Source organism: Cherax quadricarinatus, chromosome 44 (genome assembly GCF_038502225.1).
Source record: "Cherax quadricarinatus isolate ZL_2023a chromosome 44, ASM3850222v1, whole genome shotgun sequence".
Taxonomy (NCBI): domain Eukaryota; kingdom Metazoa; phylum Arthropoda; class Malacostraca; order Decapoda; family Parastacidae; genus Cherax; species Cherax quadricarinatus.
This window is the reverse complement of record NC_091335.1, coordinates 23,314,528-23,328,351: the sequence shown is the minus strand read 5'-3', so window position 1 is coordinate 23,328,351 and position 13,824 is coordinate 23,314,528. Positions and strand designations below refer to the sequence as shown.

Genomic DNA, 13,824 nt, shown 5'->3' with positions numbered 1-13,824 from the left:
GACTGATAGGCACAGTGAAGAGGTGTCTCCGTAAAGTACTACACCAGAAGAGAATTAATTTGGAAGAATTCCGTGCAGTGTTAGTCGAGGCGGAAAATCGTATAAATAATGGCCTCTCTCATACATGAGTGATACACCTGATGCAGATGTATTAACACCTTCTCACCTAATATGTGGAAGGAAATTGGAAGCTGCCCCTGTCTGTAGAGATAATCCGGAAGAAAGTGATGAATTATTATTATTATTATAATCAAGGGGAAGCGCTAAACCCGGAGGATTATACAGCGCCTGGGGGGGGGATGTGGAAGGCATTCAGGCTTAATTCGGGGAACTGGAGCACAGATCCAATTCCCTAAATCAAGAGCCCCTCACCAACATCAAGGAACCTTCCTTGAGGGGGGAAAGTGATGAAGATTACAATGATGTGGCAGTGTTGTGTAATAAATATAAAATGTTAAATAAAGTAATTGATCATTGGTCTAATGTGTGTGGTGTAAGGAATATCTTCTTACACTACGTGAACACTTTTATGGTGCAACAGAGGCAGTAAATCGACAGACCATTCAACCAGGTGACATTGTGTTAATTGACACTGAACAACATCGAACATTGTGGCCTCTGGGCAAAGTATTGACATTGTACCCAGATGCACAAGGTGTTGTCCAGAATGTCAAAGCGTTGTGTCGTGGCCAGGAAAGTTTACGCACAATAAATTGATTCCCTTGGAATTAAATGACATTCAATCAAATGTAAATGAAAATCTGAGGGAAAGTAACACGAGTGATATGGAAGGTAGCACTGACCAAGTGATGCAGGAAGAGGAAATCGTAGTAAGACCTACTAGGAGAACAGCCACTCAAGCCAGAATCGGCTGGAATCATCTCCTAAAGGAAGGAGTAATTTGAGTCATTTAGCAACGAACTCTGCCCGGCTGCAGTGTGGAAAATACTGTATAGATTTTCCAGAAATACAGTAGTTATATGTATATAGATGGCCATACTGTATTTAATAAAAATTATGTTATCGAAAATGGGAAGCCTGCACCTGCGCAGACGAGACTCGCCATGTTTGAACGAGACAACACAAACGTTAGTTAATACTGGGAAGAGTTTTTCGTGCTCTAGATGTAAAATTTGGCTGACACCTCTCAAATAGGAGGCGAAATTGTTGGATGTGCATTCCTGCATAACTTGAGATATCAGGCGACTGGATAAGGCAGCTCCAGGAACCTCAGATAAGCTATCTAGATTTGTGTTATAATTCTGGCCAGTATTTTCATAAATTTAGTTAGTGAGGTTTTCTGAGTATGATACACCTTGATCTCCAGTCAAATTGGTGAGTGATTTTAAGATATTCTCCTTCTGTTATATATATATATATATATATATATATATATATATATATATATATATATATATATATATATATATATATATATATATAATCCTTTATTAATTTAATATACAGTCCACAAACTTATATATTTACCAGAATTCTTGTTGATGTATCTTTTATTTATAATTAATAGGTCTAGACTCTAGAGCAACTTGTGGATATGACAGTTGTAGGTATCGAAGGGGGACATTTTTGCGACCTAGGTGTCCCAAATTCCTACTTGTCTATGTAACTGATAAATAATAATTATCTTTGTTATCATTTACTGTTATGTACATAATGAGTTACATACAGATAAATGCAATTTTCCACAATTCTCATATAAGACAATTTCCACGTATTAAAATCTGTAAATATTAATTTCGAACTAAAATTCAGTATTTATTTATTTATTTATCTGAATATGATACAGATTATTATTATTATTATAATCAAATCGTTGCCTGAGCTTGCTACCATCTGCAGCTCATAAGACTGCCATCCCCACGAGCCCCTTTGAGGCGGGGTAGATGGCAGACCAGAGGCTTAGCTTCTCCCTACGAGCCCCGTGAGGGCGGGGAATGTGGCTAGGCCTGGGGACACTTGGTCCCAAAGATGAGGAGGTACTGTACCTCCTCCCATGGGAGACTTTAGTCTCGAGACACTCCCCAGATAGGGAGCCAAGGCCGGGTCACCACTACTTGGAAAAGACCCGGGCCGGGAGAATACCGGCGAATAAAAAAAAAAAAATATAATCAAGGGGGAAGCGCTAAACCCGGAGGATTATACAGCGCCTGGGGGGGATGTGGAAGGCATTCAGGCTTAATTTGGGGAACTGGAGCACAGATCCAATTCCCTAAATCAAGAGCCCCTCACCAACCTCAAGGAACCTTCCTTGAGGGGAATATGATACAGAGAAGTACAAAGAATGCATTTTTTTTTTAAGTGCAACATGCCAAACCCCCCTTGTATGCAGAGCATTATGGGCAGGCTTAAAATTAACTTAAGATTAACTAAGCAATGATATATTCAATGGTACGAAATTTATTGTAAGACAGATAATTTAGTACAAATGAGTATTACGAAGACAGGTCATTTACTGTGTTGCTGTGTAATCTACACTAAGAGTTTTCTTGTTTATGTTTAAAATTAACAGCAACTAGAATGGTTTGGTGTAGGAATTGAAGTGTGATATAGAATATTATTCATAAATGTGTTTGTGACCTATATATTGATAATAGGTAGGAGAGTGAAGAACTGCAGTCAGCTGATTATGGCTCTTCCAACCCTCCCTGTTACTCTTCGTAAATACTCCTTATTCCTATAACACATGAACATATACCTTTATTTAAAGCACTAGAGGATAAAAAGATTATTTGTTATTGATACAGATGTATGTTAATGCTGTAGGAAGGTGAAGAGTGAGTATGAATAGTTGTTCGGTAGTTGCAAGTTGATTTTAAGGCTGTCCGAGATAGTCTGTTTAAAAAAGGAGTTTTATTTAAAGTAATTTATACATATCGGTTAATCCTATGTCAATTGTATACTGTACTGTACTGTAGAGAAATTGTTTGTCATTGTAAATGACAATGGAAATAATTCACTTAAGACTTTTTTAGGTTATTGTAGGTAATTTTATGCATTTTACTATGGAAGAAAATTGTAGTAATACAAAAATTGTGATTGTAATTAAATAAAACCATTTAGTATATATATATATATATATATATATATATATATATATATATATATATATATATATATATATATATATATATTATATAATGTGTGTGTGTGTGTGTGTGTGTGTGTGTGTGTGTGTGTGTGTGTGTGGGGAGGGTGTGTGGAGGTTGGAAGAGCGTGAGGGAGGAGGGGTTTGAGACGGGGAGAGGGAAGGGGGGAGGTGGAAGGGAGGGGTGAAGCAGGGCGCACCACCCTCCTGCTGCTGCTCCTCCTCCTCCTCACTCAGTACACCACCTCACTGCTCAGTGCACGTACCGTGAGGATACTTACTCCACCATGGCGTTAAAGTTTACATCTGGAGTGTTATTGTTGGTGTTGGTGGTGTCAGGTGAGCTACCACGCAGGTTAAACAACCTGCAGTACTAGTTAGTGGTAGGTTATAATGGAGAAAGTGGTTTGTCAGGAGTGTTTTGATGGCTGCTGCTGTGGCTATTGATGTTGCTGTGAAAAGCCACTCGATGCCGGCGAGTGGCTCTTTATCCAAGGAATTGAACCTATCATAACGTAAAAACACCGAGAAGTGTATGTTTGTGCATATATATTTGCCTAGTTTATTCCCTATATAAGGAATTAATACATTGTTGGCTGGTGAAAATGGGGGGGGGGGGACTTAACGACCATGGTGTAGTAGATAGGTTTTAAACTCCATTAACTAGGTAACCTGGTTATATCCTTCCATTCCTAAGATAAACAGTAATTGTCTCCCCATGCACTGGATGACACTAAAATGTTGAATTCTCCATGTATAATGGAGGTGGTGCGGTGCAGTGGTCATGTGATGCTCGACGTGTACGCCCCCCACCCATTACTTTAAATAACCACTACCCCCTTCATTGCAGTGTTACGGTATTTCGTGATATTAAACTTGTTAAACCATGGTAACTGCTGGAAAAACTGAGCTATATACTCGAAGGTTCCTTGGCGCCGGCGATGGGGCTCTTAATCCAAGGAAATGGAGCTAATCTGCCTTGGCTCGACCATGATTACCTGCCGTTCCTGCAGGCGCAGTATAATCCATTAGGTTTAATGCTGTTACCATAAACATACGTCATCCACTGCGTCACAGTTCTAGAAGCTCATGGAATTTGAATAACGTGGGTTGGATTAGCTGAAATGAGGCAAGTAGGACGACACTTCTAGAGAGCAATAAGTTGCTGAATATCTGTACTTAAAGTACAGGTGTTGCTGAAATAGCATTGATGAAACTCTACGGATGTTGTATACCTGTTAATGTTGTTCTAACGGTAATTGGCACTTGCGCAACAAAAATAAGTTATATGTAATCCCTTAAGGGCACAAAAAATTGCTACTAAAGGATTTGCTCAGCTCAGGTTTAGTACAGTCGCAAAACCGAAGGACCCAAGTTATATCCTGGAAGAGTTACGAGGTTGTGGGTTCTTATTTTTTACTGCTGACCCGGTAGTAAATCTACCTTCTCCCAGGTACTTCGACCCCTATTGGTTTACTCCACTGGTGTATGGGTGAAATGTAATATAGCTAGGCTTAACACTTGATAAAATGACCACCAAACCTAATTGTTTTCCTTTACATAGAGCACTAAAGTAGGCCTACTGATTCTTTCTGGGCATGTCCAATTCTACAAATTTTTTAGTTTTCATGCTAAAGCTACTCTGAAAGCCTTGTATCAATGCCACCTTTAAAGAAACGGTTGGTTTAGTTTACCACTTACTTGACATAAGAACTAGTTAGTTGCCCTAGTTAAACATTACTAATAGTAACCCCGGGTAACTAAGCAAACTCTGATGGGGTTTATATTTGACTTCCTATTGATCTTTTGTCTTCCCAAGATACAACTCCTCCCATTAGGCTAACACTTGGGGTCACCAGGTGTAAGGAAACGTCAGACGTTTCTGCTTGTCTGGTGATTGCTCCGCAATCGTTCACTGAACTAAGGTCATTACCAGTGGAACTGCAAGCTCAATAAGTTTTTTTTTGGCTTATTGGACTAAATATAACCTTCTTTAAAATACACAAGGAATGCAGGGCCACGGCTACGACTGGAAGACATTAATACTATTTTGAAGGTTAATAGAATAATTTGCATAAAATTTTCCACATGGAAGACAAATTAACCTATGGAAGTAATTTACTAATACTAATGCTACTTAACACTTTTGACCAGTGTAACCACAAGTTTACTTTGTTGCAGACGAGTAAAAGCATAAGTTGTAATATTGCAGTGAAACTTGTATTTAATGGGCCTCAAGGGGGTGGTTCCAGAATTTCTATACTTGGGGAGACCTGGGAGGGGGGGGGGGTGAACCATCTGGTTGAATAGGGGCTGGGAGACTTACTTGTTTTGAAGACGGCATTAATTTTTTTTTTTTCTGGAGTGGGGGAGGGATTTCAGCCCATAACTCTTCCCCCTTCTGTGGCACTGTCCCTGATGGGCCTTGATTTAATGGAAGAAATGCGTGGCTGAACAACACAAGGAAGCAATCGATAGTCTATTAACTCTGAATTGTTAGTAGTTTTATAGTCTGCTGGATAAATTTGTCTATTTAATTGCTGAATCCAAAGTAGCTACTTAGTCCTGGAAAATCTTCTCGATCAACCGTGGACAGTCTGGAGAAATTGTATGGTCATACCAACAAGATGTGGAAAAACGCATGTCCTGAACTGTCCATGTCTCTTTCCACATGGACAGTCTGCTCTAATTGACACTTCATCCCTATATTGTTGGAGGGTTCTCTGTACAGTATTTGGTTAAGGTAAATGCCAGTTCTCCCATGTTAGTCACTAATCAAAGAATTTTCCTTTCTGGTAATTCTGATGTGTAGAGGAAAATTCTGAAACTTTGGTAGGTTGTGTAATTTTAAACTTGCAAAAAGGCAATATTTGTCGGGAAAATGCTATGTTAATTCTCTTGCTAGGCAGGTCAGCCTACTGCTCATTCTCATTTTCTACTAACTCAGTTTAAAGCAGTAATGTGCTTGCCTTAGTGATAGTGCCTTAATCTAATTACTGTTGCCATAATTTCCCAAAAAGTATGTACATTGTTTTATGCCCTGTTGCCTTAGGCAGGTATTAGGCAGCTGGACAAATTTCCCAAATTATACTATACAGAAGTCTAGGAGGGGCTAGGACCAAGGAGCTTGACCTATCCATTACTTAAGGCAAATCTGAATGCCTCTCATTTCTCATTCCCCAGGTGCTATGTAGTCTTTCCCCCTCGTACTTTGTTACTCCCCCCCCCCCCTCCCGATAAAAATAAAATTAGAAGAACCCCCAGTCATTGACAAGTGTACTTTTACATGAACTTGATAAACTTAAACTGATCATGTGATGAATGGTTTAGAAAACCGACAAGTTGAAGAATTGAGACGCTTGTGCAACACATGGGAATCTTTATTGAAAATTTTGCCACAGTGGCTTCATCAGTCCAATACAAAGTAGAAATGGGACTGATGAAGCCACAGTGTGGTGAAACGTTTCTTCAATAAAGATTCCCATGTGTTGCATAAGTGTCTCAATTCTTAAACTGATCATCTTGGTTGTTAGTCTTCAAACCTTATATCTGGATGGTTAGGATTAAAGTCTGATACAAAAGATTGGGGATTAAATTATGAAAGATTTAAGTGGCCTGACTTTGTACAGTAGGGCCCCACTTATACAGCAGGTTAGGTTCCAGGCTACTGCCAGAAAGCAAAATTTTTTTTCCACTTATAAATGCATATACCAAGTTTACACTTAACATATATTAAGTAGCAATAGAACTAGGCATTAAAAAAAAACTGTAAAATACACACCCCATACACTCGTTATTCACCTCAAAATATTTGTAGTCTTAATGTAGGGCAAAAGGCGAGTATTTACTGTAAGAAGTCAGGTGTTGTAGCCCTCCTGGTCATCCCACCCATACATAATATACTATTATGCTTAAAGTGCCCTAGTGATAAAATGTATATACAGTGCACTCATTACTTGCCTTAACATATTTGTAGTCTTTGTTCTTAATGTAGAGTGAAAGGTGAAAAGTATTTGTAGAAAGTAATATATGGGAGGTAGGGTAGTCCGCCTGGCCACTCCACCCACTACATAAACGGATGAAGTGCCTGGTTATGGTTCATAAACATTCATACAAAGTAAAAGGACACAAGTGCAACTAATGTGATATTTTATTGTGGCAACGTTTCGCTCTCCAGGAGCTTTATCAAGCCATTACAAACAATACATGGACACAGAGGGTATATAAAGGCTCAGTGAGGTGCAATACTAGTGAGGTACCATTTCGATGTTCACTAGTGGTAGTAGTAGTGACAAAAGTAATACAATATGGTAGAGCAATTAATTCATACACGAGTAAAAGGATATAAAAGCTATTACTTGGGTAACATAAAAATAGGTTGGACAAATAGACTGGAAAGAGGCAGCTTGTTTCAGTGTTCACTCTGTAATGTGCTTTGTGTAGTATAACAGGAGAGACTGTGATGGCAGGGTTTACTGTTTTCAGGAGGATTCTTGTCAAGACTTCGGAGATGGTGCAGCTGCCGTTTTTTTGTTTGATTGTATTCGAAACGGCGATCAGTACTGATTCGAGGCACTTGCGTCTGCGGAAATTAGTTTCTTTGATCACTAATTGGGCGTCTCTGAATTTCACGAGATGATTGGTGGAATTTCGGTGTTGTACACAGGCGTTGTTCAAGTTATCGTTCCTACATGCGTAAATGTGTTCATTGAGACGGGTGTCGAGGTTTCTTGCTGTTTCACCTACATAAATCTTGTCACAGCCTCCACAGGGTATAGTGTAAACTCCTGCATTGACTGGTTCGTGGTGCTTGGATTTTGTCCTGGTTAGATCCTTTATTGAAGTGCTAGAAGCGATGGCGACTCTGGTGTTAGCTTGTGAAAGTACATGTACTTTTTGAGATGTTCAGTGCAACCTGGCTGTTGGGAAGAATTATAACTTTGTTGGGAGTGGTGTTGATGTGTGGAGAATTAATGATCTGAAGAGCTCTTTTCTTGCAGTCTTTGATGAAAAAAGAAGGAAAATGTAACTCGGTGAATGTTTGGTGAATGTATGTACATTCCTCGTCAAGAAACTCAGGACTACAAATTCGGTACGCTCTTAGGAAAAACCTGATGATGCCTCTTTTGGTCTTGGTATCTTGACTGGAATAGAAGTGTGAGATCATTTTTATTGGTGGGTTTCCGATAAACTTAATCTTAGGTTGTTGTCTACTTTGTGAATGAGGACTTCGAGGAAAGGTAGCTTGTCATTGGACTCTAATAGTGTAAACTGGATCGCCGGTTCAACTGCGTTGAGCCTTGCCTGAAGATCCCGTACATCAAAACGTTTGGGAGTTATTACGAGGACATCGTCCACGTAATGTAACCAAGTGACGCTTGAAGGGATGATGTTGGCGAAGTGTTCGGACTCTAGGTGTTCCATGTATAAGTTGGCTAGGACGGCACTGATGGGGTACCCCATTCCCATGCCGTAGGTTTGTTTGTAGAGCTTGTTATTGAAAGAAAAACGGTTGAAATTATCAGTTCTACCTCCCGGAGATTTTGACTTGATTGAACCGTGTTAATTTCAACTGTTTCTTTCAATAACAAGCTCTACAAACAAACCTACGGCATGGGGATGGGGTGTCCCATCAGTGCCGTCCTAGCCAACTACTACTACTACTACTAATTGAAATGGTACCTCACTAGTATTGCACCTCACTCTGAGCCTTTATATACCCTCTGTGTCCATGTATTGTTTGTAATGGTTTAATAAAGCTCCTGGAGAGTGAAACGTTGCCACAATAAAATGTCACATTAGTTGCACTTGTGTCCTTTTACTTTACATATTGTCAGTAATTCTACCAACTTTATTACAAACATTCATACAAATGCCTTAAATTGTGTAAAAGTAGTCTCCACAGTGATACAGTAGAATAAATAAAGGCTAACACTTCCATTCTCTTGTAATTTTTAGAAGGAATGATGCTCAGACAAATTATTACATTTAAAATTATTACAAATTTATTACAAATTATGATAATCATGAAGCGGTAAACCCACAATGGTTGTGAATAGCTATAGTGAGGGCATACGAAAGGAATAAACTTCTAGTTAAGTTACTGGTGTTTGGCTAGAGAACTTAATTCTTCACTCCTACAAAATGCTTGGTAAACAAATCTCTTGTATTTCACAATTTTATACTGTGAGTGTATGCATGTTTGTTACATAGCATGTTTATCATAATTTTTAAAAATCGGATGAATTAATGGATATATACAACATTTAATACACCCAAGAGATTATTATGGTGTCTTCAAGAGTAGTGATTTTAATGTGTACCTGCATGCCAGCACAGTGCAAGTATATATTTAGGTACAGGTACACAAAAGTAGAATTATCAGAGTATGTACATATAAAATATGCAATAACTTTAAAACTTTAAATTTTGGAAAATTTCCAGATATAATAGATGTGCTCATGGAGAATGTAAACAAACCAGGTGGGGCATGCCATACTTGAAAGACTGCTTGTCATATAGCAAATTTTGGTCGTGATTTCAAATTGCCATATTAGCGGAACGCTGTGAACCGGGTCCCTACTGTATAGGTTTCAAGTGGTGTTTGATGGTTGTTATACACCCATTTTAAAGTTTAATTTTCTTCCTGAAGTAGTGGAACTTCAATTTATGCAGCATGTCCTAACCTTTGTACATTAGGGAACAAAGGGCCAAACCGACTGTGAGCCACTAGACACTTTTGTTGTTGCTGGGCCACATCACTCTGGCAGCAGTTAGTGGCTAGTGCCAGTTTTTTGGCTTTGGAAATCCAAAATCTCCTATTATCAAAAGTGTATTAACCTATTTGCCAGTTGTGGTTATTTTAATAGTAAAACTTATTTAAATGATTATTTCCCTGATTCCAGAAAGTTGACAATATATAAAAGTGAATGAGCTCATCTCATCCAATACAAGTTTGGTTGGAAGTACATGTATACAAATGAAAATTGCATTACTTTAAATTGGTATTGGTAAGATGCTAAGTTACTGGCATCATTAGGTGCTGAATAACAATGGTTTGTGCCTTGTAAACCCTAGAAACTCCATATTACAGAATGGACATAAACTGCTAGAGAATGAAAGATGCTTGGCAAGGCTAAAATCTTGCCAGCTAAAATACCTTACAAGCTCTAAACAAAGAACTATGTAGCAGTGGGTGACACTATCTACAGTATTTACAAATGGAAATTGAACTTAAAATTAAGTCTTGGCAATGAAATAAGGATTTTAGCTTAATGTATAAGCAAGCACTGGTTTGGTAAATTGTGGTCAAATTTCAGGAAAAGAAATTTTTAAACTATTTTACATTAAAATTAAAAATGCTTGGTTGCTCTAATGAAAATAACTAGGATCTGCCAAATTTAAAATGGTAAGCCTACTGCAAAAAAACTGGTACCATTGAGTAATTTACAACTTAATTCTTTAATAGTGAACCACTTAAATTGCCTCCATAGTAAGAACCTCAGTTAAACAAAGCCCTTGTGGTTTAGCAGTTTTTTATTATATAATCAGTTTAGCTGTGAAATCATGGTGGCTTACAATAAAAAAAATTATAAATTTTATTTCTTTGCGAAGGTTAGTGTAATTACAATTTTGATTTAAATGCAAAAAAAAAAAAAAAAAAAAAACTTTGAAAAAAAAAAGTTTACTAGTGAAATACCACACACAAAAAATCACATGATCAGCATTGTATGCTGCCAGGGATTTCAGTTGATATGATGGCATTTTAAAAGATGCCCAAAAGAATTTCACCATATGACAGTTTGTAGAAGTACTGAAAGGATGGGGGGGGGGGGTTCCCTGCCATTGGCTTCATTAGTGATTTTCATCATAGTTTAAAAGCAGAAGGAAGACTGTCAGCCCTAGTCTCTTGTAGTCTACTGGTTCTGTGATGGTTCACTCCACCCTAACAGGAATTGGGATACGATCTTTTTTACAAGATGGCTCTTTAGAGGACTACTTTGTATGGCTTCTTGAGTATTACGAGGTTGCCTGCAGAACATGGAATGACATCCAAAGAGATGAGATTCCTGGCATTTCTGGTTGCCCACTGCTGTTATTGACTGGTTGGTTTTGTGATTGGTGGTCTGGTGGTCTAATAGCTATACCATTTCTAGCGGTGCCATCCTGGTTCAGGGATGATACCTGGTTTCTTACTCTTGTTTATCCTCAGAGCTGCCCCAAACTTCCAACCAAACTTGTATTGGATGAGATAAGCTCATTCTCCAGAACCCCAAGTGACAACAGCACACTTGACTAATCCTGTAAGTGTTGCCAGAAGTGTGCAGACATTACGGTTCAGATCTGTCCCATTTTTTTCCTTCCATCCTCGGTCCAATTCTCCTCGTCCCTCTTCATAACTTACCCCCACCTAATCTCCAAACTCGGAATTCTCTGCCTAAAATATACTGTGCTTGTTATTAAAGCTTGTTGGGTGGAGGCACCTGGCATACTTTGAAAGTAATAGCCTACCCTCTTAGGAATTTGTTATGCAGGTCTGGCAGCTTTGATGTGCATCTGGATTACCCAAGGCTACAATTTGCTCAACACTTGTGCAGTGTTTTAAAGATTTTTATTAAAGACCATTCACCTTGCCACCCTGAAATCTGTTCACTAGTTGGATTTCTTGACAGAGACATCCTTCATTGACTACCCAGGTAAATTTCCCAGGCTTAAACTTCATTGAGAATGTGAACTGTTAGGTAGTAGGGGGAACTATATCAACCCAATCCCCAGAACCCCCGAAGAATGTTTAATCACTTCCTAGACAGTTGAGGGATGCCTAAAGCACGAGGGATAATGTATTTGTGGTCATGGTTTGGGGGAGGGGCACATTGATGAGCACTGTATGCCTACTTAACCCCTAAATGGTCCAAACGTATATCTACGTTCCTACGTGTAGCGCCCCAAATGTATGTTTTAATTTTCCTGCCTCCAAATTTGGCATGATTGCCCTGAGGTGCTTGGTCAGCATAGAATGGGTCTAAACACTCGGTGTGCACCATATTAAAATTATCTGGGACCACTTAGTACTTTTTTTTTTTTCTTTATAAAACTATTTTTCTCCAATATTCAGGGTGCTGCGCAAGTGAACATACGTATGTTTGGACCGTTTAAGGGTCAAGTAGACACGTGTATTGTGTAAATTTGCATATGCATGGCATGTTAGATAAAAATTAGCTGAGCTTTAAAAAAAAAAAAATACTGGGGGCTGCAACAAAGCTCACTCAACACAACAGGAACATGATATATACTCTAGAATGAATAAAATGTCAATGTATGAGAGGAGTCAAGTAATGGAAGTGTTTTGGTTTATAGGGTTCACTGAGAGAAGCCATACATAGTGGTGGAGGCACCAGCAGAACCCACCAACACTATCACACTTAAACGATGTATGTAATTTATAAATAAGTTTATTCAGGTATACACAAATAGTTACATAATTATCATATATAGCAGCATATGTGTAAAGTACCTAGGATAACCCCAAAAAGTCGATGACTTGTGTATTTTCGTTGGGATCATTTTATATTTACTTGTGTTTACTCTTATACTTACACTTATATTTACACTTACCTTGGAGATGTTTAATAAGTTGGATGGAGGAGATGCTGGCAAAGGTTTAGGGTGGTGGAAGATAGGTCGGAGTTATGTTCATTGGCCCGATGCACATCCAACAACATGGGAGTTACTTTTGTGTTTTTGTCACTTCTCGCTTAACCCTTTCAGGGTCCGTCCCGTAGATCTACGGCTTTACGTTCAGGGTCCAAACCGTAGATCTACGTCATGAGCTCAGCTCACTCTGATAAACTGCGAGTGGTAAATTTGGGCCTAGATATGAGAGAATACATCTGTGGTATGTGTGCACCACATAAAACAAATCCTGCAGCACACTGTGTATAATGAGAGAAAAAAAACTGAGCGTGATTTTCGATTAAAACAGCGACTTTGCAGTGTTTTTTCGTATGTTTTTTATTGTATTTGTGATTTCTTGGTCTCATTTGATAGAATGGAAGACATATTACAGAAATAGAGATAATTTTGATTGGTTTTAGCACTGGAAATGGCTTGAAACTGAGCTCAGTGGTGGAAATGTTAAATTTTTGCTGATGTTCGAGTAAACAAACGACCTCACACGTCTAATATATGCCAGCTGGTGGGTCTAATGTACATTCACAAATGTGGTGATATTTATACAATTATTACAATATTGCATAACAGTAAATCTTCTATTTTTTGATGTGAATAAAAATTCATTATGTGAATAAAAAATCAATGGAATTTATTTGTAAAGCCTCAAAACATAACTAATGAACAGAGGAAATGTTAGTTTAGTGCCAGGAATACCTACATTGTTTATTCTGGACCCTATTTTGAAATTGGAATATTTTGAACTGTGTTAAATTGGCCAAATTACCAATTTCCGGTCACTTTATTTTGTAGTTGAAACAGTTGACTTGGCAATTTCTTGTGCTCAATCGATAAATAGAAGTAATACTAGTGAAATAGCTAAGAATTTGGTCGACTGGAATAATGTAATTGGCCTAACATGGGAGTCAGTCGGCAACATCTCCGATTCGTAAATATCGCTGACACGCCAAAATTCACGAGAGCATAATTTCGTCAATTTTCCATTAAATTTCATACTTTTTGTTTTATTACATTCACAAAAAGATTCT

The 13,824-nt window shown here is 38.3% G+C and overlaps 1 protein-coding gene across 2 annotated transcripts in view; it reads left to right on the top strand.

Annotated features, from left to right (window-relative positions):
* LOC128697405 (LAMP family protein lmp-1-like) overlaps window positions 1–13,824 on the top strand; it is a 344,488-nt gene that overhangs the window by 284,240 nt on the left and 46,424 nt on the right. Inside the window, exon 1 of one of the 2 annotated variants that reach the window (XM_070094196.1) lies at window positions 3,285–3,445. The exons of the other annotated variant lie outside the window; for it this stretch is intronic. Coding sequence (XP_069950297.1) covers window positions 3,394–3,445 — 52 coding nt within the window. The 5' untranslated portion in view covers window positions 3,285–3,393. Of the gene's footprint in view, window positions 1–3,284; window positions 3,446–13,824 lie in introns of those variants that run through there. 2 annotated transcript variants of the gene reach the window in all.